This window comes from Brachionichthys hirsutus, chromosome 13 (genome assembly GCF_040956055.1).
Source record: "Brachionichthys hirsutus isolate HB-005 chromosome 13, CSIRO-AGI_Bhir_v1, whole genome shotgun sequence".
NCBI classification, from domain to species: Eukaryota; Metazoa; Chordata; class Actinopteri; order Lophiiformes; family Brachionichthyidae; genus Brachionichthys; species Brachionichthys hirsutus.
In genome coordinates, this window is record NC_090909.1 from 7,558,143 (window position 1) to 7,583,166 (window position 25,024).

Consider the following 25,024-nt stretch of genomic DNA (forward strand, 5'->3'; position numbering starts at 1 on the left):
ATGTAAGCATTTGCTTGAACAGCTTGTACAAATGTTATATTTGACTCTAATGGCAAAATCCTGTTCCGAGTATCAACAAAATGTAATTTTAATTCTATTTATTCCAAGTCAAATTTCCCACAAATGTTTGCTCCGATTTTGGGATACATTTTGAGATTTCGCTCAAATTCTCTGTAACTTTTTCCCCCCCAAATCTGTTTTAAGGTGTAGCGTGTGGGATGTAGTGCCCTCTAGTGGTGCGGATGTAGACTGCAACTTACCCGAACTGTCCCCATCGCACCCTTGTCCAGCGGCAGCTAGAAACTTGACACCGCCGTCTTTTTGGGTCTGACCATTTTGGGCAATGCAACATTTAACAGGAAACATTCCAATATTCTGCGGTAACAAAAAAATACAAGATTCTTAATGCGATAATAAATTCAGTTTCTTTCCAAACCAGGAACATTCTTTTTTTGGGGAGAATTTTTCTCATCTTCCAGCAGGATATTTTCAGATATAGAACACAAACGTTTATCTAAATGAAAATGTCAGAGACTTAGAAAACATTCCCTTCTGTGCAATCTATTGATTGTTTGACAGCACCATTAGAATCATTGTATTGCTGTAAAACATCCTGGTGTTCGAACGGTGCATCATAGAACCACTGAGCTGTGCTGGTTTGTTTCTGGACGGGGTTCCGTCCCAGTGCTGAGTCTGGTTTCACTCAATAAATCCACAAGAAAGGCACCAGAAAGCTGCAGCTATCAATCAAATATGAGTTTATTTATTTTTTATAAATCATTCTTACAAAATTGTCATTTATCTATTTCAGTTGTGACCTCTATAAAACGTCTTCTGTTAATGACAAGGTCGGGAGGGGAAGGCGTCGGGACAGCGGGGGGCGCCGCCGAGTCCTTACAGATCAGCAGACGTCGCGGCCGATTGGAAATGTGATACACCGATAAATAATCCCAAAACAGGAAGTGGTCATACGTTGTTGCCTTAGCAACAGTGTCCAAACATAAAGATGGGGAAAACAACAACAACAACAAATAATGGGTTAAAGTAAAACAATGGAAGATGCGAGTCATCCAGTGTATGAAGGCAGGCGTGTTGGGGGTGCAACTCCGGGACAGACGGCGCTTGGCATGTCAAGAACTCGTTTGTCGATTAAAAAACAAAAAGGCACAGATCAAGAACAGACTAGTTTCCAGCCGCCTCCGCTATGAACGCCAACTGCCCGCCGCGTCTCGGGTGCGCCTTCCATCTGTTTTCAATAACATGCATAAAGTGACGGGCGGGGGTCTCGGCGGATGCGGCGGTTTCCCCCCCCGTGGACCACGGCACTCGAGCTGCAGCACGCCGACCCCAACAGAAAGACGCAGCGCTTTCGGCTGCAGAGTTATCGGACCCGAATTCAAGCTTTGAAATAGTCAATTTAAGCTCCGCATGCGTCTCAGTCTCAGAGCAGAATCTCAAAACGTTCCCATCTGGGACGGGAGACCCAGCTGCTTATCCCCCCCCCCCATGTTTCAATTTCCGTAGTTTTTGTTGGGACTTTGGAATTTGGCTCCCGCCGAGAGCCGAGATGGTTCGGCCCCAAATCCAATTCTAGATGGCTGACGTATGCAATCTTTTAGAGTTAAAGCTCCACTTCCGAGACTGAAAATGTTACATCCCTCTCGGGGAGTTCTGCGTGAGTTACGTTCCCCTGAAACACCGATGCAGAGAGAAACATTATACGAGCCCGGTACCGGCATCCTCGTGGATTAATGTGCACAGCGTGAAGGAAATAAACCGGAATAAATACCACCAACGGCCTTCGGCGATGCAAGATCAGCCTCGCGTCATCTCAGAGCGTACAGTCTTCTTTTCCCAAAAATAAATATACATCTATGTACAGTGCTGAGAGTCGCAGGGATCTGAAATGGGGGGTTGTTACTCATCATGAATCTGCAAAGCTGGGGGGGGCACGTTTCATTTGACATGATTGACAACAGTGATTCTCTGATGACTCGACACAAAAGGTTTGATATGGTTCCAGACGAAGCGGTTCTGTGGAGATGAAACGGGACGCGGACAAAAAATTGGACCAGAAATCTCTCCTCGAAAACACTCCGAAGTGTAAATCCCAGAGTTTAAACACAAACATGGCATTAAAGGCAATGACGGGGTAAAACAAAGCATGATGGGATGAAATGCTACAGGTTGTTGAAACTGATGACCTTTTTTTTAGGATGTACGGTGGCCCCGAAAGGACAAACCACAGCAAACGACATTAACACAAGCAATAAACAGCTTGAGAATGTGTTTAATGCGTTTTAGTCGTTGTGATTTGAGCTTCAGGGCCACCGTACAAACTGGAGCAAAATGACATGAATGGGGATTTAAAAAAAATATACATCTATTAATGAACACATGCTGAGCAGCTTTGGCGGAGACGTTCCACCGACAGAAAGGCCACTAACAAGCAAGACGCTTTCAGGGCGACGGCGCCGTGCGCCTCAATCAAGGGCGGGGTTCTAGCATCGTGGTTATCTGGTCGCCCAGTTCCAAATAAGGTCATTTAAGGTGCAAAACGTCACAGCGACGATACAACAGCTGTTATGAGACCGTGCGTTCAGCGCGCGTGTTCAGCGCGCGTGTTCCATCCACAGGTGCTCTGGGCGACACACGAAATACGGGGACCGAATGGAAACACCAACATATCTCAGCATGACAAATGGAAGAAACCTTTTGTCAATTTAATGGCTGCAAGGCCGTCTGATATGGCCCGGGGGGGGGGGGGGGGGTCGTCACCAAAGAGCCATTTGATTCCTGATCAGTGCGTTTCAGCCTGAGAGCATCTACGCATCTCAAACCGATGAGCAGGCCCGGCTGGTCAGGATGGCACTGATGCGGCAAGCGTTAAAAATCTCTCCACAAGCGCTCCTGCGTAATGAAATGCCACTAAAGACCGGCTACGGTCCGAAACCTTATTTCATGTGTCCCTGGACGGATCCCGAGGCCGTGCAGGGAGACATAAATGGAAGAAACGAGTTCGGGCTCGAATGCAACGTTCTGCTCCGTTTCATCCGGAAATGTTCATTTCACTCGCTCCGAGGAAGGAAAAAGAAAAAGTAGTCGGCTTGATCTCATGGTCGGATGAGCGACGATGAGTTTTCAAGGGTCTGTACACACACACACACACATACACACACACAGAGAGACACACACTCACACACCGGAGAACGAACGTACAGAGTTTGAAGAGGGAAATAAAGATGATGAAAGAAACCCGCCTTGGTGAGTACGAGAGGAAGATGGGAAACGAAAACGTAATGACAGGAGAGCAGATCGAGCATTAAAGACAAGACAGTGCGAGACAGACGGGACGTTGTGTGAGAGTATAAAGGAAATGGTTTCCTGCTCTGCTGCAAACCTGTTCGCCGTTTCTGCCTCGAGAACGGGCGCGTTCAAACCACGGTGCTCTGATTGCAAACGCCTGCGAGGACAGACGCCGCCGATTTGCACAGAAATCAAATCAACTCAGGAACAGGGTTTCCTGGGCTAGAAAGCAGGGGGTCCAGTATCATAAACAACCCCGCGGGGGGGGGGGGCATTCATGTCGGGTGGGGTTGCCAGGTTTTGCCCTCGCGGATGCGTTCCCTCTTCTACCGTCCTGCAGAGCGAGCAGGAAAGTCGACGTCGTCCTTGTTCATGTACAAAATAATAATAATTCTATGCAGGAGTTCTCGCCGTCAGTAGTGTGTGTGTGTGTGCAGTGCGCTTGTACGTGCAGCACCAAACACACATCACTGTCTGGCGTGGCCGTCAGCTCGTGTGCTCCCCTCTGTCGGTCTGTGTTTGTGTCGCTCGTATCCGAACGCCATCTGCTCCGTCTCCTCTTCTTCATCCCGTCCTGGCGGCGGCGCCGCTCCGGTCGCTGGCGATGTGCTGAGCGGAAGACGGAGCCGCGTCGCTCCCCGTCCGTCCCGCCGTGGTCCGAGCGCTCCGTCGACCCTCCGCGGGGTCTCTGTCTCGCGCCTCCCCCTGCGTGGGGTCCCCCCCGAGGGGGCGCCGGTCCTGTCAGAGCCTCTCGATGTCTCTGTATTTCTTGCGTAGAATGGAGACCTGGTCCTTGAACAGGACAGGGTCCAGCCTCATCTGCGAGCGGACCAGCGGCATGGCGCCAAACCAGCTGGCGAACTTGTTCATGCAGGTTTGCCGCTGGGCAAAGTGGTCCGGATCGGCCCAGCGAGACGCCCGAGAGGACTGGGAGGGGGGGGAGACAAGAACAGTTTTAGCTTTTAGTCATCATCATAGTTATTGATTACTTTATTCTTTAGATCAGTGTTTTTTTTTTATATATATATATAAGGGGTGCTATTCGCTACTGGGGGCGGGACAAACCAATGCTGCACCATCAGTGGGACTTTTACAAATCTAGGAGGATTATACGAGATTATTTACCGTCATTCCATTAAAACATAACACACAGAAGTGTTTAGCCCGATCACCTTCTACTTCTGAGAGTAAAACTGTGACATAAGGAATAAAAAGCGACTGGACTCCTCTCTGTGCTCCTTTGGTTTGAGTTCCATTTGTGTCCCGTCATGAACGTTCCCATGCGAGATGGCAGCGCCCCCTGCTGGCAGCGCCCCCCCTGGGGAGACTCACCTGTCCCATCATGGTCTCCTTGTACTGCTTCTTCTGCGTGACCTTGATGGGCGGCAGCTTGGTGACAGCGGAGACCAGGAAATTCATCAGGATGTCCTCGCAGTTGGCGAGCTGGTCCACCATGCTCTTCAGACTTGAGGGTAAGTAGTGCGTGTACAGGAAATGGTAATACCTGCGAGAGACGACAGCGGGAGACGGAATGAGGAGCTGGACGCGACCTGAGCGGGAGGACGGTCTCTGTCCCCCCCCCCCCCCGTACGCAGAGTGACTAAACATTGGGCCGCTGTGATTGGCTGCCCGCAGCTCCCATCACGTCAGAGTGAGGCTGCATTAAAGCTGACGGGGGGACAAATTGACATTTTGGATAAAACATGTGCTGCGTGGAAACGGCGTTGTTCTGAGGCCGAGCGTCAAGCCTGCCTTCATAATCGACGGATCAATGAGTCGCATCAAAAGAAAGACGAGCGAATCCTGGAAAGCAGAGCGGAGCGGAGACGCGATCCCTGAACAGGAAGAGGAACGGAGCCGGTGAACAGCTGCACGGATCAGAAGACAAGAGTGTGTGTGTGTGCGTGTGTGTGTGTGCACCTGTGGTAGATGGCGGCCCCAGTCAACACCATTGAATAATCGTTGGTCCATTTGGACGTGTAGCCCCAGCGCTCCTTGTTGCTGTCCCAGAAATGGCTGCGAGCGGGATAGCCAACGATTCGCTCGGGAAAACTCTGCCAGACGGTGAAGGCGAAGTCCACCTGGACACACACGCACACACGCGCACACACACACACACACACACACGGTTTAACATCACCAGGTTAGGTTATTACAGCTTCGAGTTGTACGCACTAGCCTTGCATGTGGAGTGTGTTAGCATGTGTTAGCATGTGTTAGCACCCTCGCTGTGAGGAACGCAGGAACACATTTCTTAGATGATCATTTTCATACACATTTATAAAGCGTATTTACACGCTGCACTTCAACCACCGATTCCAATTTCATATTACAGTACCGACAGTACTATTGTACTGCAGTTCAGCGACCCTCCATTGATATTCTGGAAACTACAGAAATCCTTCTATAATACACAAACATTTCTGAAAGTATCTGCAAAAATAAACTCATCAATAAACTCCTTGCTCTGATAATTAAGTAAAATCTTTTATTGAGCATTAATAAAGCGAGTATATAAAAAAAAAGCAATCTTCATGAAGGTATTCTGTAATATTTATTCTACCGTATTTGAAATTTCCCTCTCAAACTTTCAGTTTACAAGCCTTAAATAAACACCCATCCTATATACTGTATTAGAAAAACTTCAGATACGGAGCAAAGAGCTAACGAAGGACGTGCAGCTGACTTCTGTTGTGGCGATCAAAGCGTTCAATCAAATAATGAGGCGGAAACATCAAAGGGCCGAGCGGAAACGAGCCTCCACGAAACAATATAGGTCCCTTTTTGTTTGTGCTTTACATGCATGAAAACAGTCATGATCATACAGTCAAATATATTTTTGCAATAAATGTACTGCTGAAAAAAAATGGATGTTTAAAAATCTCTCTATTTTCATTAAAGGATGAAGACAAGACGAGGAAGAGGATTATCTGCTGAGAGGCCAAAATAAAAGGGACTCGTGTTACTTTAATGCTGGGAACGACGGATGGTTTGGCGACGATTCATAAATAGTATACATATATATATTTTACTGCTTTTAAACTGCGTAGGCCTTGAATATTCCCTGGGCTCTAAAACTTTGGGAATTGTTTGTGTTTGTGATCCAACTGCATTCGTGGGAGCAACGCAGGACTGTTCGGGATGTGGGGCTGGAGTTCCCCTTCTCTGCCATCCTGATCCAACGCACAAACAGTCTTTATGAGATCTAATTCTACTCCGTTCAAAAGCAGCATCTGGCTTCCCATGGTGCAGCGCCAAAACACGTCTCGGGCAAAAATAGGAGCCAGTCCCCGTGGCATGTGGGAAAGGGAATGCTGCTGCAGAACGCGGGATTCGTAGCAGCGTTGCTACGGGCACCAAAACGCCAAGAGGGACATGGAAGGAGGAGAAAGACCGGGGTGGGGGGGGGGGCTCTAAAAAGTTAGAATAGTTGAAGTGATTTCAACTGAGGGGCTGAGCAATAATTTGAAAATGCAAGGGAGAAACAGTTTGAATAAAAAAATGAAAGAAAATTCAATAAGAGGGAGACAAATATTGAAGGCTTTATGAGATGAGACGGTACCTCTGTGGTGGACAGAACCGTGTCCTCGTCCAGGCTGAGGACGGCGTCGGTCACGACGGTCTCGTAGGGCAGGAAGCGACTGCTCATCACCTGCAGGGAGAAACGGAACAACCAAGGGATGAGATCGCTCATCGTCATCTGGGCTCCTCTGAAGCGTTACAAATGTAAAACTAATAAATACATTTATGGATTTTCCCAGGAAGACAATGAGGAGGCGTCCTCCTGACTAAAACACCACTGGCACGTACACAGGGGGGGGGGGGGGGGCATTCTGATGTTTTTGAGGATGCAAATACTAATTAAATGAGACGTCACCTTCTGTGCTGAAAACAACAACTCTGTCGACAAGTCAATCGTTGGCTTTCCTTTTTTACGCTCTCATTTTGCTCGCCACCAACGACGCCTGAGGAGAGGCGCTGCTGCGTTAGCTGCTTCGTTAGCCACGCCGTCCTGCTGGGCGTTACCTCTGATGCCAGCAGGAAGCCTCTGGACGGCCTCTAGACCTTCTTTTTGCTGAAAACCGGCCGTTAAAAGCGACACAAAGTGAGAGAGGCGACAATCTGTCGAGATCGTGGACACAGAAAAGAGCCGACGGGCACCGAAGCTCTCCAGGTGCCACACCGGGAAACATTCTTTCAGTTAGTAGCAGAAACTCAAAGGTCTGCAATCCAGAGCCGCGTGCGCGTGTGTGTGTGTGTGTGCGTGTGTGTGTGCGCTTTAATGGAACACAAATGCATTCATACATACGAGCATAAAGACTGAATGTCAGGCCTTTCCAGGAATACTTCTTTTTACATTTGCATGTCAGAATAGTGAGCGTTGACCTGTTAACACTGTAAACAAACACCTGCCATTGTCCTCCTGCCAGCAGGCTCCACGTCTCAACAGGACTTCACTCCCACACAAGGAAAAGTGCTTCGCTTCATCGCTATTCAAGCTGCTGCAAGCAAAGATGAATTTTAATCATTACAAAATATAGAAAAATATCTTCTTTTTTTTCTACACCTGTACCTTAAACAATTTTGGTTTATAATATATCCAAGACTAGTATAAATTAACTTCATTAATTATATGTCTAAAAATAAAACAGACCACATAACAGAACTACGACTACTGCATGTCCAGTTTGTCCTGGGAGGGGTCGCCACAGCAACCCAACCGTCTCCCCTTCACCCTGTCCTTTGCATCGTCCTCCCCAACACCAGCCACTCTCATGTCCTCCCTCACTACGTCCATGTATCGTCTCCTGGGTCCTTCTACCGATATAGTCCCCGTCTCTCCTCTGGACATGTCCAAACCATCAAAGTCTGGTCTCTCTGACCTCGTCTCCAAAACGTCTAACCTTCACTGTCCCTCTTATTGTCTCATTTATAATCCTATCCAACCTGGTCACTCCCAAGGAGAACCTCAGCATCTTCATCTCCTCCACTTCTAGCTCCGCCTCCTGTCTTTTCCTCAGAGACACCGTCTCTAAGCCGTCCATCCTGGCTGGCCTCACCACTGCAGCTGAGACTTTTAGAACTCAGTCGTATTTACAGATGAAGAAAAGGGGAGACAATATAATCTTTATTACTGCTGCAAATTCCTGCAGGCATCAACAGAAAAACAATCCCAGTCCTAATGCTTCACACACAATACCAGCGAAGAAGAGTTGGAAGGAGACAAGAGGTGGGCGTGTCATCAAGACAAACAGCAGAAACAGAGGATGAGAGTTTGGAATGTTAGAAGTGCGACATCGTAGCCCGGGGCCTCCTGGTGCTCTCCAGGAATGAGAGCTTTGACAGCAGGAGCCTCCCTCCAGCGCTTCACCTCCTCTCTGAAGGAGGGCAGCAGAAGAGAGGGAGTGCTGTGAAAGGACAGAGGAGGAAAACACAAAACGTCCTGGGGATTCTGAGGTCGCTAAAATCAGCTGCCACTGGGAACCAGGGGAGGGGGGGGGGGTAAAAATATGGAGTGTGTAATGCTGGCTGGAGATGGGGGACTCTACTACTACCCCCCCCCCCCCCCCCCCCGGGGCACTACAGAGGTGCCCTTGAGCAGAAACGATCAGCTGCATTTCCTTTTTGGGGATTTTAGAAACCTGTCAAAAGGTTTTAAATTAAACTCTTTCATGTGGGGGCTTTTTATTATTATTCGGCATCTCATATTTAGGCTCAGCGTATTTATTGTTTGCTTCTAAGGTAAATTAGAGAATACTGAGGGACACACATTTTGCCTTTATTCTTGTTTCATTCCTGGCAGTTTTGAATCTGAACTAAAAGACCTCCGTAGTACGAGACTCTGAGGCCCGAGGACAGTCTGCAGAACGGGAAGGAAGGAGAGAACGATGCAGATCGGAAGCTGAAAAAAGAACTGAGGCGGAAGAAGAAGGAAGGGAGGAAAGAAAAAAGGTATAAGAGAAAGTGTCTGGAGAAAGGGAGCAACTTTCTCCATCTCTCCGTCAGCGGGGTCGAGGAACGGTTCGGCTCGCCACAGCAGACTGAACCGTCCACGACTACAGGCTGTCTCGCTCAAGCACACACACACACACACACACACACACACACACACACACACACACACACACACACACACATTTACACAGACCCCTCCCCCCACCCCAGGGAGGGGTAAACCACGGAGCGAGCCTACCGACAGGTGACTGGCACCGATGTCAGAACCTCCTCCTCTGATTGGCCGCTGAAGATAACGGGGCGGGACAAAAAGGACAACTCTGGATTCGACCGATGACACAGACGAGCGATCAGCTCCCGTTTCTCTAAAAACAACAACCTTCAGCCCGGAAACCGTGAAAGCAAGCCAGACGGGAACGTCGCCCTGCGTGTCCACGCCTGACCTTTACCTCTGACAAGGGGGGGGGGGGGGGGGGGGTCACAAGGGAGGTCAACGTAAACACAGCATCCCCTTTCAAAAGACACGGAGGCTTGCTTTGTGTCTGCTGGAGGGAAATGACACCCCACAGAAAAGGAATACGCAATATAAATACTACATCTTCTTTTCTGTACGAATCATGCAGTTATGACGTAACTGAAGCGTAACTTCGCTCTCTAGAGATTTTCTGAGTAAAGTAAAGTAGAAAAATAAATAAACGCTGCCGTGCGCAGACACTTAAATCACCTTCGTAGATCTTTCCTAGTGATTCGCTGTGAACTTACTGTACATTCTTCCTATTAATGAGCTTTAATTAAAACCACACCGACTGTTTTGCAGCACAAATCGAAGCTCATTATCTTCCGGACTGAACAACATACGCTTCAGCGGCTCGGGCGTTTGAGAAAATGCACAAGATGAGCTCCATAATTGGAAACGATAGCGATCACAGCTCAGAGGAGGAGCAGGGGTAGAGGGCCCACCTTGTTCTCCCCCTCGATGACGACCACGGGCACGGAGGTGGCGGGCCAGCGGTGTTTGGCCGGGAGGGGCTTGTCACAGTTCCACAGGACGATGATCTGAAAGATTGAAGAGAGGCTTTATTACCTGCGTCACATAACCAAGTCAATCTGCAGCAGCCTAAACAACTCAGTGGTGTTTTTCCCGAGCCAACCCACTGAGCAGGCGACATTTACGTTTCCTGCATCGGAGCGAATGTCACCTTATCACAGGCCGACTGAGCCGCAGAGCCAGAGGCACGCTGAGGCGATGGAATACTTCCCCTTACATTACGGACCGGCTCCTCCACTTCGGTCCATAATCAATCACTCGTTTCCAGCTACATCGAGTTTCCCCGCACAGTTTCAGACCCAGAAGATTTGAGCTCCGTCTCCCATCAGACATTTTTGACATGGAGGCGTGTTCCTCGCATGTTTTATACAAGTCTGCTGTTGAACCACCCGCGGGTGGAAATGTCTCACGGAGTTAACTGTTCCTATTCACTGCACGTCCTCATTAACGCTTGATGAGGGACACACACATTCCTGCTGCGAGGCAATGGCACTACCCACTGCACCACAGTGCTGCCCTACTATATGGTCTGTTACACGCTTTTCATATCATGGTTAGATCAGATGTTTTGGATGATAAGGTCACAGAGACCAGACTTCGATGGTTTGGACATGTCCAGAGGAGAGACAGGGACGATATCGGTAGAAGGATGCTGAGGATGGAACTGCCAGGGAACAGGACTAGAGGTCGACCCAGGAGGAGATACAGGGACGTAGTGAGGGAGGACATGAGAGTGGCTGGTGTTGGGGAGGACGATGCAAAGGACAGGGTGAAGTGGAGAAGGTTGGGTTGCTCTGAGCTCTCTCAGGGTGTTGGTGCGCATCATACCTGCATGCGTGTGTGTGTGTGTGTGTGTGTGTGTGCACCACGGACTGGTGGAGATGCTTCACGCGCTCAGTATGAGGCCGCTGATGTGTCAGAATGCAAGAAGCTTTCTCGTGTCCAATTTAGTCTCCTCCACTCTCTGCGTTCCTTTACCCCCCCCCCTCCTTTCATTTATTTATATCCTTTACCTCATTGGCTTGCAGGCCGGCAAAAAAATAAAATAAAATAAACCCCCCCACCCCGCCGCTCTCCCTCACCCCGGCTGTGAGGAGGAGCACGTCCATCACAGTGGTGAAGGAGCAGCTTTCACATCCCGCCTGCTGTTATGTTGGTTTAATGTGAGCTGATGATGTTTGAGGATTCACCTCCCAGAGGCAGGGCTCCATATCGAACCGGCGTTTCGACTGAAACCGGCCCGGTCAGCGACGTATCAACCAGAGATCTGGCGGCCCCTTCCCCTCCGAGAGCAGAGAGGAGCAGAGCCAAACCGCAGGAGGTGGAGTTTTTAACCTTGTTATTTACAAACGCACATTAAAAATACTGTTGTTGTTTTTTCTACCATGCGTCGTCTTCTTCTTGTCCAAAGACGAGATCCCCCCCCCCCCCCCCCCACGGGTGCATTTCATTGAATAAAAATACTGTGAATTCTCCTCGGTAATTTCAAATCTTGCTAAGGCAAAAAGTGTGAAGAATTTAATTTTCTAAATCTAAAGAATGAGGTATAAAAATATCAAAAAGTCAGATAGAGCATCATGGATGTGAACATCAAGTTACACGAAAAAATAGCGAGCAGACCCAGAAACCCTCGAGTCAGGCGAGACACGATTCAACTAGTAACCATGGAAATAGTAAATACAAACTATAAAAAAACAAACATGTCTATCTAGAAAAAGGCACCAGTTTATAGGTGTTTTTTTTAAACCATCCTACACCCCTCTGTGTGTGGCAGAGGAGATAAACCGAGGTGGTGTAAAGGAGGGTATTAGATGTGGTGTGAGGATTTCTGTTACATAAAAAAAGAAGAAGTTAGTTTAAAAGTTTGGAAGGAAATTTTAAGGGAATTGCAGGAGCTGCTATCCCTTCAATCAAATTCAGTTTCTTTAATTAAATGCAAATGACATGATTCCATTCCAGAAAATAAAGCACAAATCATGTATTGTTATTGCTGAAAATGTTTTCTACAGCGGGCCAAATCATTTTACATAAAAATAATGTTGACAGAAAGTCAACATGGAGACCACTCACATGGATAAAAATACACAAATGTGTGAAACACATACACGTACCAGAATTCTGGAACAAGTACAGTCATACACACATCCATGCACTGCTCTCGCATGCACACACACACACACACACACAAGGGAGCCAATTCCATTTCGTTTCCCGTACTGGTGAGAAGCGAGCAGGAGGATCAATACACACCGACTCCAGCTGTGCTGAAGGGGGGCTTTGCTGCCATGGAGACAGATGTAGCACTACATCTGCTGCTCTAATTCAGTACAACAGCGGTAACACACACACACGCACACACACACACACACACACACACACTTTACCTGCGCACAGTACTGAGACTTGGCCACAGCTACCAGGAGTTTGAGTATGGGCTGGGACTGGGACACCAGAGGCGAGACTGCATGGATGACTGCAGTAAACTTGGGGTACGGTTTAATACCTGAAAAACAACATGAACAACGACTCATTAATTAATGCACCTGAAAACGTATCACCGCGAGGCGCCCGTCATCCGTCAGTGAAACGGTCCGTCTCTATGAAGAGAACAAAGCCAGAGAGGAACGGAATATCGAAGCAAGTCTGGAAGCAGCTCAAAAATGGGGATGATTTGATCGTCTGAATCTTAAAATATGCAATAGCTTTAATGTGGTTTGAAAACACCAAGCCCTTGATCGCTGGATATTTCAGCGTGGAAAACTCTCCGGCTGGATCCGTTCTTACTGATGCGACTTTAAATTCAGTCCGACTTGACGGCGGGACAGAGCAATCAAGGCTGAAAATGAGCAGGAAATAAGATATTAAGCAACGCGGATCATAGAGGGACGCTCAACTTTTTCCTAATATAAATCTAATCTAATCCAAAACCAACAAAGCATAGCGTGGAGGAAATAGATTTCTCCTTTGCACCGCCGCCGAGCAACGAGGAATATAATGCAGTCTTAAAACTTGGTAAGCCGTCCCTGTGATTTGCGATGAAAAAGTTAAGAGTGTGCAGAGTTTTTAAACACCTGGGACGTATAACGTGTAACAAGCCCTTATGAAACGCAGAGTGAAACCTGGAGAGGAATTAGAGTCATGAGGTGTATTTGAGATCTTGAATGTGCCTCCTTGTTTTCGGTCTTCAGGACACGACTCTTTCTTGGCTCTCTCTTTTAATGCACCAGTAAAGGCTCATAGCAACACGAAAGCCTGGTTTAGAGGCGCTTCTGCAGTTTGAGGCCATTTTAATACCCACCGGTTGCCTAATGCAGCCGAAAATGGCCAAAAGTATATGGACATGCTCCCCATTCAGGAAGGTTTTATCGCTGCAACATGGAGGATTGTCTCGCCCGTGACACGCTTTGACCACTTATGAAGTGCTGGCGTGCACCAGGAATTTATTCCCATGACAGAAGACCGATTATTAATGGTTTAATCACCAGGTTTATCCCGCGAGTCTCAGGACGGAAGGATGCGGCGGAGTGTTCCTGTTGTTCATGGCAGCAGGTGGAGGAAAGCTTTTAGCGGTTTCATCGTGACAGCCACAGGTTTTGGAAGGCATTCACTAAAGAGCTTCCGCCTGAACTCCGCTCAAGGTCCCAGACTTTTTAGACACCCGCGTCTGAATTAAAGCCGTTCCTCCCAGCCTGGCTACAAAAAAGATGCGGAAGGAACTTCACAGGAGAGTGACGGCCGTGAAAATTCATTTGAAGCAGAACGTACACGTACGGATGCGGCGTTCAGCGGTAAAAGCGTCCCGGCAGAGAAGCTGAGCGACGGCAGTAAGAAATGTTTGACTGGTATCATCTAGCATGTTTCTCCGTTGAACTTTAAAGCAAGTCTGTTTTATTTTATATTCATTGTTCCAACAACTCAAAGAACTATTTTAACTGCCCATAATATCCTCTTCAATTTAGTTACAAAATGTTCATTTAAGAAATTAAATAATTACATATTAAATTATATATGTATATTTTTTCTTTGAATGGGATTTTAAATTATTCTCAATTATTAATTCTGGCTTCAGGGAAATAAATCCAGTATTTCCATCTTCAAACTGAGATGGCTATTTTACCGAAGCCGCAGACGCAAAGCTCGGCTCCTGTTGCTCGAGTAGTGTGTGTCCGTGTGTGTGTGTGTGTGTCTGTGTGTCTCTGTGTGTCTCTGTGTGTGTCTCTGTGTGTGTCTCTGTGTGTGTCTGCGTGTGTGTCTGTGTGTCTCTGTGTGATAGTCGCAGAACGACACCAACTCCCCTTTCTGTGATTCTACACTTTCACACATCCGGACCGGGACCTCCTTGTCTCCTAAAAAAGGCCCGACTTTTAATTGCTTTCTCAAATTAAACTTGCCGGCGCCGTAATCCACGCCTGTCACCCCGCTCATTGATTTCTATAATCGTTCTCCATCAGCTGAATGTGTGTGTGTGTGTGTGTGTGTGTTGCAGTAGCGCCAGTTGATGATGGAGTAAAGAAGTGAGGGATGGAGGGGTTCCCGGTGCTACTGAACCGTGGCGGCGGTCGCATTGCTGACTCAAATACCGGTGATGGACGGGCTTGGTGTGTCAGCAGGACCAATACAAGCATCCATCAAAGGTCCCTCCCCCCTCCAGTCGGCTTGCTGCTCCAGCCAGCCATTGGAGGGCAGGAGATCAGGGGTGGAGGCCATTTTCAACCAATCAAATTGGCCGCTAGGTGACAACACTTCTGAACCGCTAACGATGTGCCTCTGCTCCTGTGCGACTGACCCAGTGTGGCGTAGTAAAAGGGGAAGTCTCCCAGGTAACCGGAGTACTGCGGCAGGGAGAACAGCCCCCCAGGGTGACTGTTCCACATCAGGCTGCTCCTGGAGCCGTGCTCCAGCACCCGGTCCTGGATGATCTGCACACAGAAACGCACACACAGACGCATAAGATTGAGGCGAACACACACGAGAGTGACAGATTGCGTGGCGACACCTATTCCAGTCTGATCTCCTTTTCTATTGCTCTTCCCGTTTCTCTCCTTTCATTGCAACGATTTTAAATATTGGATCTCGAGCGACACTGTTAAACATGACCGACTTAAAATCCAAGTGAATAATATCACAGGCATTATTCGAATAAGTCATGCAAAAATAAAATAAAAAAGGGATCACAATCCTTTTGACATCTTTTCAATTGAAAGCAGGTCAAAGACAATCTATTCCTTTGTCTCACCTTATCGACTTCATTGATTTTGGTAAATACATCCTCATTCTGATTTTGTTATGCCAAAATAAAGGCATCAAAAAGTTTGGATAGTTGGCGACAAGAAGGCTGGAAGGTGTGCGAAATGGTCCAAAACACCCGACTGGATGATCCCACCGGTAAAGAGGTTTCGCTGGCGGCAGGTGAATCGCTCGCTCTTCCACAATTTGAGTTTTGTCATCTCGGAATAAACCCGTTCATCAGGGAAGAAAGAAAATCCACTGATGGTCAACCGGGTCATTCGGCATATTCCAGGCAGTCGCTCTCTGGGCACCTACTGTTGCTGAAAGGCAGTAAATTATCCAATAGGAGGCTCAAATATATTTGCTTCAGGATATAATCTTTATCTACCTCTAAATATCAGAGTTAGACTTGTAATTCCATTAATCCCTCTGGGGGAGGACTTGTGATAGATAATTTAAAAAAAAAGCCAAAATCAAGTCAGCAGGGGCCAAAATATTCTGTAATTCACACAAGGCAACCAACGGCATGTCGTTAGCCCCCTCCCAAAAGGTAAAATAAAATACAAATACAAAGAAGATGTGCAGAATATTCTTTAATCGAGCAACAACAAGCTGATGAAAGCTTTTCGGGGGGACTTTAAAGGGACTCCCAGAGATCTGCGTTTCCTTGACGGGCTGACAGCACTTAATGGACGCTGCTGTTGTCAGGATCAAACCGGTGGCGTTTTAACGACAGCACAGTCTCTGTATCCTTCAGGCCGCTCTGCCGTTGGCGAGGCTTCCTTCTCTTAATAAAAGGAACAAGGCTCTGCCTCCCAGATTACGGCAGATGAAATATTAGGAATTTGATCGATGAGCCTTGTAATCGCAGCAATAAAATATTTCACACTGCAAAATGAGATTCTGCAGAAAAAGAATCCAAGGAGAAGACAGTCATAAATGTGACCGATAATGTCCCAACTTCCAATACCCTCATTCCAAGTCACGGTGATATTCAGGGTATTATTCCAAACCCAGCCGGTGACTCGGAGCGGCAGAAAAACCGACGTAAAACGGAGGCTGTGGGCGTTCCGTGGAACTCTGGAGCTTTCCAAATGTTTGCTTTGTATCACCTCAACAGCAGCTATTGATCGTGTCAAGAGTGAATCAAAGCGGAGCTGAAATGAATCCAAGCTCTTATTCCTCGGTATTCTTCCTTCCTGTAAACGGAGCGGTGAGTCAAAGGCGTCTGTTCGGGTCAGTCGCACAGACGGAGGCCATCAGGGAAAGAAGGGAGCCAGACTCTCAGCAGCAGCCAGTCAGGCCCCAAATAGAGCAGTCAGTCAAACGGGCAGACACGAGAATGGGGGAGGGGGGGGCTGCAGAGCCGGCAGGCACAGATGAGAGAGATATTGCTGCCGTGCCCTTGAGCCAGGCTAAATTGCTCCAGGTTTGTGGCGGTGCTTTATGGCTATTGAGGCGAGGTGACGGCTGCAGGGCGGGCGACTCAAATAACAGATATATGGGCGGCGAGAACGAGGCGAGCAGTTAATGACACACCTGGAAGGGCTTCACTGGAACGCCATTGACAAAGCAACATAAGAATTCATCACAAGGAGGCGGGGATGTGACGAGAAAAAGAAAAGCAGCCCTTCCTCTGGCCTCGTCCCGGAGGGGAGTCGATAACCATTTTGCCTCAGATCAACTCCCAATCCGTTAAATTCGGTAAACGCACTGCCCCACCACCTTGAAAACCCAGAGCCCCCAATTCTGCCCGCGTGGCGGCAGCCCCTCCCCCGCCGGAGGCCCCGAGTCGGGACGTGATGGACAACTCTATCTCACCCGAGAGCAACCACAATCAACCAATTAGAGCACGGGAGATAAATCCTGATCTCTGGCGGCACAGTGCGAGCGTCGGCTTTAACAGGCGCGCCGCCCAACAAATATTGACCTTGTGATTGGTGGGAATCTGCCCGCTCGCTGACAGGAAACGCGCCATGATGGGCTGAACTTGCGCCTCCTGTTTTGCTTGCCAACCCCCCCCCCCCACCACACACACACACACACACACACACACACACAAAATAAAAACACCCACACGCTTGGGATTGGATGTGGGAAGTCAATAAAAAGTGTGTGAGTGTGCAATGAGGAGATTCAATCTGTTAACATGTCTGTGTATCGTCACAGATCTTCAGTGTGTGTGTGTGTGGGGGGGGTTGTTATCGCATGGGCTGTCGGAGAAGCACCGTTTTACATGTGCCCCCCCGCCCCTTTTCCTCTTCACCCGTCCTGCCGCCGCCCCTGTTTTCTTACAGGACCGTCAGTCAGGATTAAGGGTTTAGCCTTTGCTATACTCCCCATGAAACAGGCGCAACGAGACTCTGGCGGTGTCACCTTGCTCTTCAGTGTGGACTGACAACCTGTCAGGGAGGCTTGTGGCCCGGTGGCGCCATCTGCATCTCCGTGCCGACGCCTCTTGGTGTCAGAAGCTGGGTGTGTGTGTGATAGAGCAGAGATGCTAAAATAAAACTGGAGCAAAATGCATCCATCGGGTGTGTGTGTGTGTCTGTGTTTGTTTTTTTTAAGAGTGCGCCGAGGTTCGATTCCGACGTCAGACGTGGGAGGAGATAACTGCGGTGAGGAGAGTCTCGCCCCGAGGCGCCAGCAGTGTGGCGCGAGGGGAGATAACATGCCTGATGAGCTACTTGGTGAGCGAGGTGGCAGGAAGGCATTAACAACCACAGCACGACGCCAGCAGGAAGCCCAGGTGTTATCTCTGCATCTGCAAACAGCTTGTTTAAACTGGATAATAAGATTCGGGGGTTGCATGGATAGATTGTTTTCCCAGTCAGAGACTTCTCTCAGCAGCAGTGAGCACGCAAGAGTGTGGGGGGTGGAGGGGGGGGGGGGGCTTCAGAACTTAAAGTGACACCATTTAAGGCCAACTCTTTCACACAGCCTGCTGAAGGTCAGCCTAACCGAGATGGGAAGGGGGGGGGGGGTTCTGTTCGTCCTCACCTCCAGCGTGGTCAGCACTATCTTTTCCACAGAAGAGAAGTAGGCCTCCCAGAGGAACTGAGTCTGCTGCCTGAGGGACAGGATCTTGTCCTGGTGGATTGAGCGCACGGTGGTCGGGATCTGTGGACGACAAACAGTCAGTCAGTCAGTCAGTCAGCATCCGGTAACGATGCGGAGCAGGGAGATTAAAATTGTTCCCAGAGACGCACTCACAGGAAATGATCATCATCAGATAACGCCTCAACCGTAGGCGGAAGCAGACACTGCAGTTTCTATTTTTCCTTGAAGATAAATCCAGATTGAGTTTAAAGTTTGAATAAAGCCAAATCAGGTTACAAATTGAATGCCGATGCCGATGACATGGCGTTTGAGCAAGACCTATTCCTTTAGCGACCGGTGACGATATCAACGCTTAAAGACGTGCATTTATAATGTTTTAACGTTTATTATAATGGCATGAATCAAACAACTGAATAGCTGAACCTCGTTCCACAGGGGACTTGCTGTATCCGTGCAGATCCGGGTCCAGACCTGCTCATTGGAACCAGCCTTGTCGTAAATTAATGGTGATTCGGAAACAATATCATTAAGACTGAGAAAATTAAATGGAGCAACTCCCTCCTTTGAGGAAAATAAATGAGACAGTGATTAAGTGCAGTCTCATAGCTTAAGTTAAGGTCAAGTATGAAGTACTCGGTTGTGTAGGATAAGGACTAACTTGATATTTTTGTTTATGCACCAATTTGCTATCTTGTCCAGAAATTGGGAGCAGGGGGATTTTGTCACCTTTGGAAAAACCAGGCTGGTGGCTTCCCCCTGGGCTCAGGCCTTTGCGCTAAGCTAAGCCAACCGGCTACAAGCACACAGGAGAGAGTGGATCAATCTTTTTCCAGAAAGCACATTTCCCGAAATCCTGACGTTTTCCTTCGACAGCCTAAAGCACACCCCGAGCAGTTTGTCTTGTTTGCCAAGGTCCCAATAAAATTCCTCAGTACAGTGATTTAAAAAAAAGAAGAAGGTAGAATCCCATAGGATAAGACAGAATCTTATTTTATGCAAGGGATGGAAGCACAGCTTTTAAAAGTAACCATCAGTCACCCGGCTGTGTTACAGAAGAAAAGCTCAAATGCTGCAGCAGCAAGTTTTTTTTTTACCTTCATTTGAATATCTGTGCAGCAGTTCAGTTCTTGAGTGTTTTTGTCACAATAAAATGGGGAAATGAAGAATTTTATCCTCTTAAGCAAATACTGTACTTATTTTTTAAAAATTAATACACATGTGTAAGTAGCGTTTAAATTATTTAAAAGCAAATAATGCTTGCGAGTATATAGTATAGTACAGTACAGTATAATCCAGTATAGTATAGTAGATAGAAATATATCCAGGATTACACAGGCTCACTGAGCATGAATCTCCTACATTATAAACCTCAATGTCAAACAATATTATTACACACTTCATTCAAATTAAGACTTAATTGGCATATAATTACCCCCCCCCCCCCCATGAAGTTCAAGCTATTTCAGCTGAATCCATTTGCTTGTTCTATTTGTTTTACTGTGTGGGGGCTTGGGAGTGACATTTTTCAGCAGTCAAGGACTTGGCACGCCGTTTGAATATTGTTTAGCAGACAACTGGTCCATTTACCAACAATAACAAGATACGAGGAGTCGGATTTCAGGTGGAAGGCTGATAGATGTTCCCCCGTTACCTGCAGCAGGAGCCTCTCGTCGCCGATGACGGCGGCCGTGTTCCAGTCGATGATCTCGGAGAAAGGCAGCTCCCAGCCGTTGCTCAGCATCACCGGCACGCACGCGCCCTGAGACGCACAAAGAGGGAAGCTTTTCACAAAACGCTATCGCAGCTACAGATCAATGCTTTGCTATGTGATATTACTGAGGCTGTAATATGTAGCCTTTGATAATAGTGGAATAAAAAGAAGGGTTTCCACTGATTTCTGTGTCTCAGAACATTGCATACATAAAAATCCATACTGTAGAAAGCCACGTATGGAAGGCACTAATCAGTGGCTAATGGTGAGCCAGGCCTGCTACTGCTGCCATATTTATCAGCTGCAGACTTGCTGCTGTGCAGAGCAGAACTCTCTGAACTTCAATAACTGGATTTGCTGTAACTGCAAATGTGATTTAATTACAGTTGTGTCGCTGCTAAACCTTCTAGTTTTTACTACATGAGTAAAATGCAAAACTGTTTTATGAAAATGTCGCAATTTATACTGAAAGCTGTAACTGTGAATTTATTTTGGCCATGGCATTATGATTAAGGTGATTTTGCATCAGTTGCATCACAGAGATAGCATCTTAGGGATTCACATGAAAAATATGCATATTTAATTTATTTCCAACGTTGATCCTTTTGTAGCTTTGTTTTTGGCTACTTCGCTGTTCGGGGAAACTTCTGGTTCTATTGCTGCAAAAGTTTGTCTGCTGTTTGCTGCAGGAATCGACTGACGGGGCAAGGAAAGAAAGTAATGCATCAAGGCTACACCCAAACAATTAGCTTAAAAATGCTAAAAAATAAAATACAAGTAGAGCCAAAGATAAACATCAGACGTCTATGTTTTCATGTCTTTCATATTACAAAGAGTAATTTGATCAAATCTTAATTTTAAAAAAATTCGGTTTTTTTTTTTTTAAATTAGCAACATTCTAAGTAACCATGGATACTATGGAGCTTGCTCAGATAAAGGTTTTACTAAAATGTAAAATCAAGCATTAGCTTGCTGCAAAGCAGCTTAGCAATCAGAGTACCGGTAAAGAGAAGCATGCAGGCAGCATGTAGCTGCACTATAATGGTGAGTTATATGACAAACAGCAGCCAACCATTGAACTAAGTGACTAAGAAGCAGATAAAAAAAATAATATATAAGAATAATAGCATGAATTTCTGTTATTATGAACATTTATCACTGCGTTTATTTGATTAGTTATTGATTATTACAATGCTTGAACCATTCAGAACCCTGAAACCCAGCAAACAATAAAAAACGAGACGTAATCTGTTGGGCTCCCTTTCATCGTCTTCAGTGGACGGCCAGCTTTCTTTCAGCACCTGCAGCGTTTGTATCTGTGATAAAATGTTCACTTTAGTTTGCTGAAGAATTAATTACTGAACAGTCAGAGCGATGACCAAAGGAGGAAGGGGAATTTAAAAAGAAGACGTGAACAAACTGGAGAGGTGGTGTAGCTGAATGCGACCTTTGGTGAAGGAGTTTTGAGAGATGGAGGGATGCGAGGAGAGAGAGGGAACAGCTGGTGTGTGTGTGTGTGTGTGTGTGTGTTGTGGCAGTATAATGGAATGACGGTCCTGTCAGTCCCGGGTCGTGAAGGTGTCGGATAAACCTGAGATGGCCCTCGGGCTCAGCCGCCGCCGCGTCCGTGTGCGAACTCACAAAACCACACACACACACACACACACACACACATACACGCACACACACACAGCGCACACACACACACAGACAGCTGACCTCTATCAGGCATTGCTTTCTCATGCAAAGACCAAAGCTTGTAAATAATCTCCACCCTGTCTTCCAGTGCGACTCGATGGATGGAGTGAGTCAGAAAAGTGGGGACGAGAGAAAAAAGAAGAGGGCATATTTTCCTCTCGAGTGAAGTGAGTGAGTGAGTGTTGTGTGTGTGTGTGTGTGTGTGTGTGTGTGTGTGTGTGCGTCGACAGTGAGCACTAAGGAGAGGTAAAGGACGCTGGACTAGTGATGTGGAAGAGAGCAGTGATAGAAATGAACGGGGCGGAGGGGGGGGGGGGGGGGTGATGATGTGAAGTGTGCAGCTTTGAAGAGGAGCGTGTGAAGTGGAGTTAAATGAAGATGCAGTATTAGAAAATGATTCTCGACGGATTGAATTTACCTGACAGGTTATTAAGGTAATAATGATGATGACGCACACTTCACCATGACAAAGTATGCAGTTGGAGCGACCCCCCCCCCCCCTTTGCGTATATGGTACAGTGACAAATTCTGTTGTTTGCTAAAACTAAAACACAGAAGAACAGCTTTAATAGAACACCAACAGACTGCTTTCACCGCCTCCTGCAGTCTCAGAAAGGTTTGTCCCTTAATGGATCGTCCTTTGCAGAGAGCATTCCGCTTTGACAGCGTTCTGTAAATGGAGAATAAAACCAGTGCTACATGGAAAATACTTTTTACGGGACCTCCTGTATATTCGCCACATGCCTCGTCTAAAAAAAACTAAAAGGCAATAATTTAGATAACTTCGAAGGTTTCAGGTAGCAGCGTTAAAACACAAGCTAGGTTGGCGTGATATTGCTATAGGCTTGAATTTACAGCTGCGTGTGTGTGTGTGTGTGTGTGTGTGATGCCTGGTTACCTGTAGCGCCTCGAGGAAGCGAAAGGAGCCCAGCCGCCTGCCGCGGGGCACCAAGCAGAAGGTGGAGTTGTGCAGCATCTCCTTGTAGTCGTATCTGCAGAGACACAACAGGCGAACACACAAGTGATGAGTCCACTGCCAGAACGAGGAAACGGGAATTTACAGCAGCAACACTTCAAAGTCTTTGTGCCACGACAGAAACGCATACCGCCCCTCGCTGCTCTGACTTCTTTTCAGTTATTGCTTGTGTCTTTTTTTTAGCACGATGCTTGTTGTTTAACTGGTGGAGAACTAACGAAATACGATTCCATTTGTGACGGGTGTTTTTAATAACCCCTTGAGCTTCGGTTTCTCTTTCAGGCACTGGTCCAGCCATCCAACACGGCATCCCCAGATTCCCCGTCCCCCCTTGTTCTTCCCTTTTTTCCTGCTATCTCACAAAGCACATGCTACTAAATCCCTCCATCCCTCTCTCCTCTGTCCTCTCCTTCCGGGCCCCTCATCCCTCTATCTCTCCGGTGAGGTGTGTCTTATTGCTCTCCAAGCAGGGTGATCAACCCGGCCAGAGGTAATGAGCTGAGGGTGACACCTGCTTCCAACACGCAGCTGCCTGTGTGTGTGTGTGTGTGTGCGTGAGTAGAACTATAGAATGCATGTCTCAATCTATGTTTGCATGCCTGCTGCTTTTACATGTTTGTATTAACAGTCTGTGCGTAAAAATGTAAAGAGTAATGGTTGAACAGCGACCTCATCAGGCCTGCACGGTAAAAACATTTCAGGCTCTGTCTGATGATCATTAATTAACTTGCCAGTATTTGTTAAAGATGGCAAATTGAAGGTAAATTACAGCTCCCTGTGGCACACCAGCCCTTTCTAAATAAGCCTGTAATGGAGCTCAATGCTGTCTCTCATGGTAGGAGAACTGCAGGTGCAGCTCTTCTTCAGTTACCCCACTGATGAACACCGTGACACCATTGAAAACTGAATTGATGGATCCTTCGCTCGTAGTCGACCTCTGCAGACAATTTAATCAAGAATCGTTCAGAACACTTTAAACTAGAAAAGCACTCAGAGAGCGCAGGCCTCCGCCGAGCAGCTCATTCCCCTTCTAATTAGATTTACACCGTCCACATGGTGATCTGGTTCATCACCAAAAGGGTCTAAATTGTTCTTGGTATCTTTATACACCAACCATGAAAAGTAAAAGTGAATTGGAGTTAATGTGTATTTTTAATCCATAAATGGAGTTTTCAATGTTAAAATGTAATATTTGTTTCCTGACCTCATCCCGGAAGGCATTTTACATGAGAAGTGCATATCGGACCCCTTTTTACAAAATCTTAGTCCATTGGAAGTAATTGGGAAAATCCAATTTTTCTTTTATTTTAATCCAGACAGGTATCTGGATCATTCTAAAAATTTAACGGGATTTAAGTTTGACCAAAACCCATCTTCAGATATATTTTTTCACCAAGAATTATTCAGTTGTTTTTCTGTAATCCTCTTAAAGAGACGCCGTCAAAAACATAACCTTTGTGGAGGTAATAGTTCTGCTAACGGACAGACACATCGTCATCGGCAAAAAAAAGGTTAGTTCCCTGGCCGAGGTAATTATCCAATAATAATATGGATTTCCAAAGTTTGTCTGCTCCTCCAGATTAATTAAAGTTTATAAGAAATTAGAAAATGGTCATCTAATGAGATGAGAGAAATAACCATGATGTCTTGCACATCCTCTCAGGTGCTGCTCTCTATCTCTCTGATGATACGTCAGACACTTATCATCTGAAAGCTACACGACAGCCAGCAGAGCAGAACACAGTCTAATTACTTTCTCTTTGAAAACATCCGCGAATAAATACCCACCTCTTTGAAATAAAAACACAAAGAAATCTGTTTGAGCTATTTTCTGAAGATCTCACATCACCATGCACACAAAGCTACAGTTCCTGCTGCCGCGAGACACTGGTCATAACCATTTGGTGTCAACTATATCCTGCAGCAGCAACGACAGCTCAGAAAGTGTGGAGACTGAATAAATAATGCTAATTATGTGCCAGCATCCCTGTATGAAGTAAAAAAAAGAAAACCTTTGCTACTCATGGTATTTTTCAATTTC

The 25,024-nt window shown here is 46.9% G+C and overlaps 1 protein-coding gene across 1 annotated transcript in view; it reads right to left on the reverse strand.

Moving 5' to 3' along the window:
• Positions 1-3,865: 3,865 nt before the first annotated feature.
• Positions 3,866-25,024, reverse strand: part of ext1b (exostosin glycosyltransferase 1b) — a 58,645-nt gene continuing 37,486 nt past the window's right edge. Inside the window, exons 2-11 of the mRNA XM_068746911.1 lie at positions 22,906-22,999; positions 20,250-20,357; positions 18,539-18,658; positions 15,096-15,228; positions 12,694-12,812; positions 10,222-10,317; positions 6,869-6,958; positions 5,227-5,387; positions 4,639-4,810; positions 3,866-4,233 (exon numbers count right to left, since the gene is read on the reverse strand). Coding sequence (XP_068603012.1) covers positions 4,048-4,233; positions 4,639-4,810; positions 5,227-5,387; positions 6,869-6,958; positions 10,222-10,317; positions 12,694-12,812; positions 15,096-15,228; positions 18,539-18,658; positions 20,250-20,357; positions 22,906-22,999 — 1,279 coding nt within the window. The 3' untranslated portion in view covers positions 3,866-4,047. The remainder of the gene's footprint in view (positions 4,234-4,638; positions 4,811-5,226; positions 5,388-6,868; positions 6,959-10,221; positions 10,318-12,693; positions 12,813-15,095; positions 15,229-18,538; positions 18,659-20,249; positions 20,358-22,905; positions 23,000-25,024) is intronic.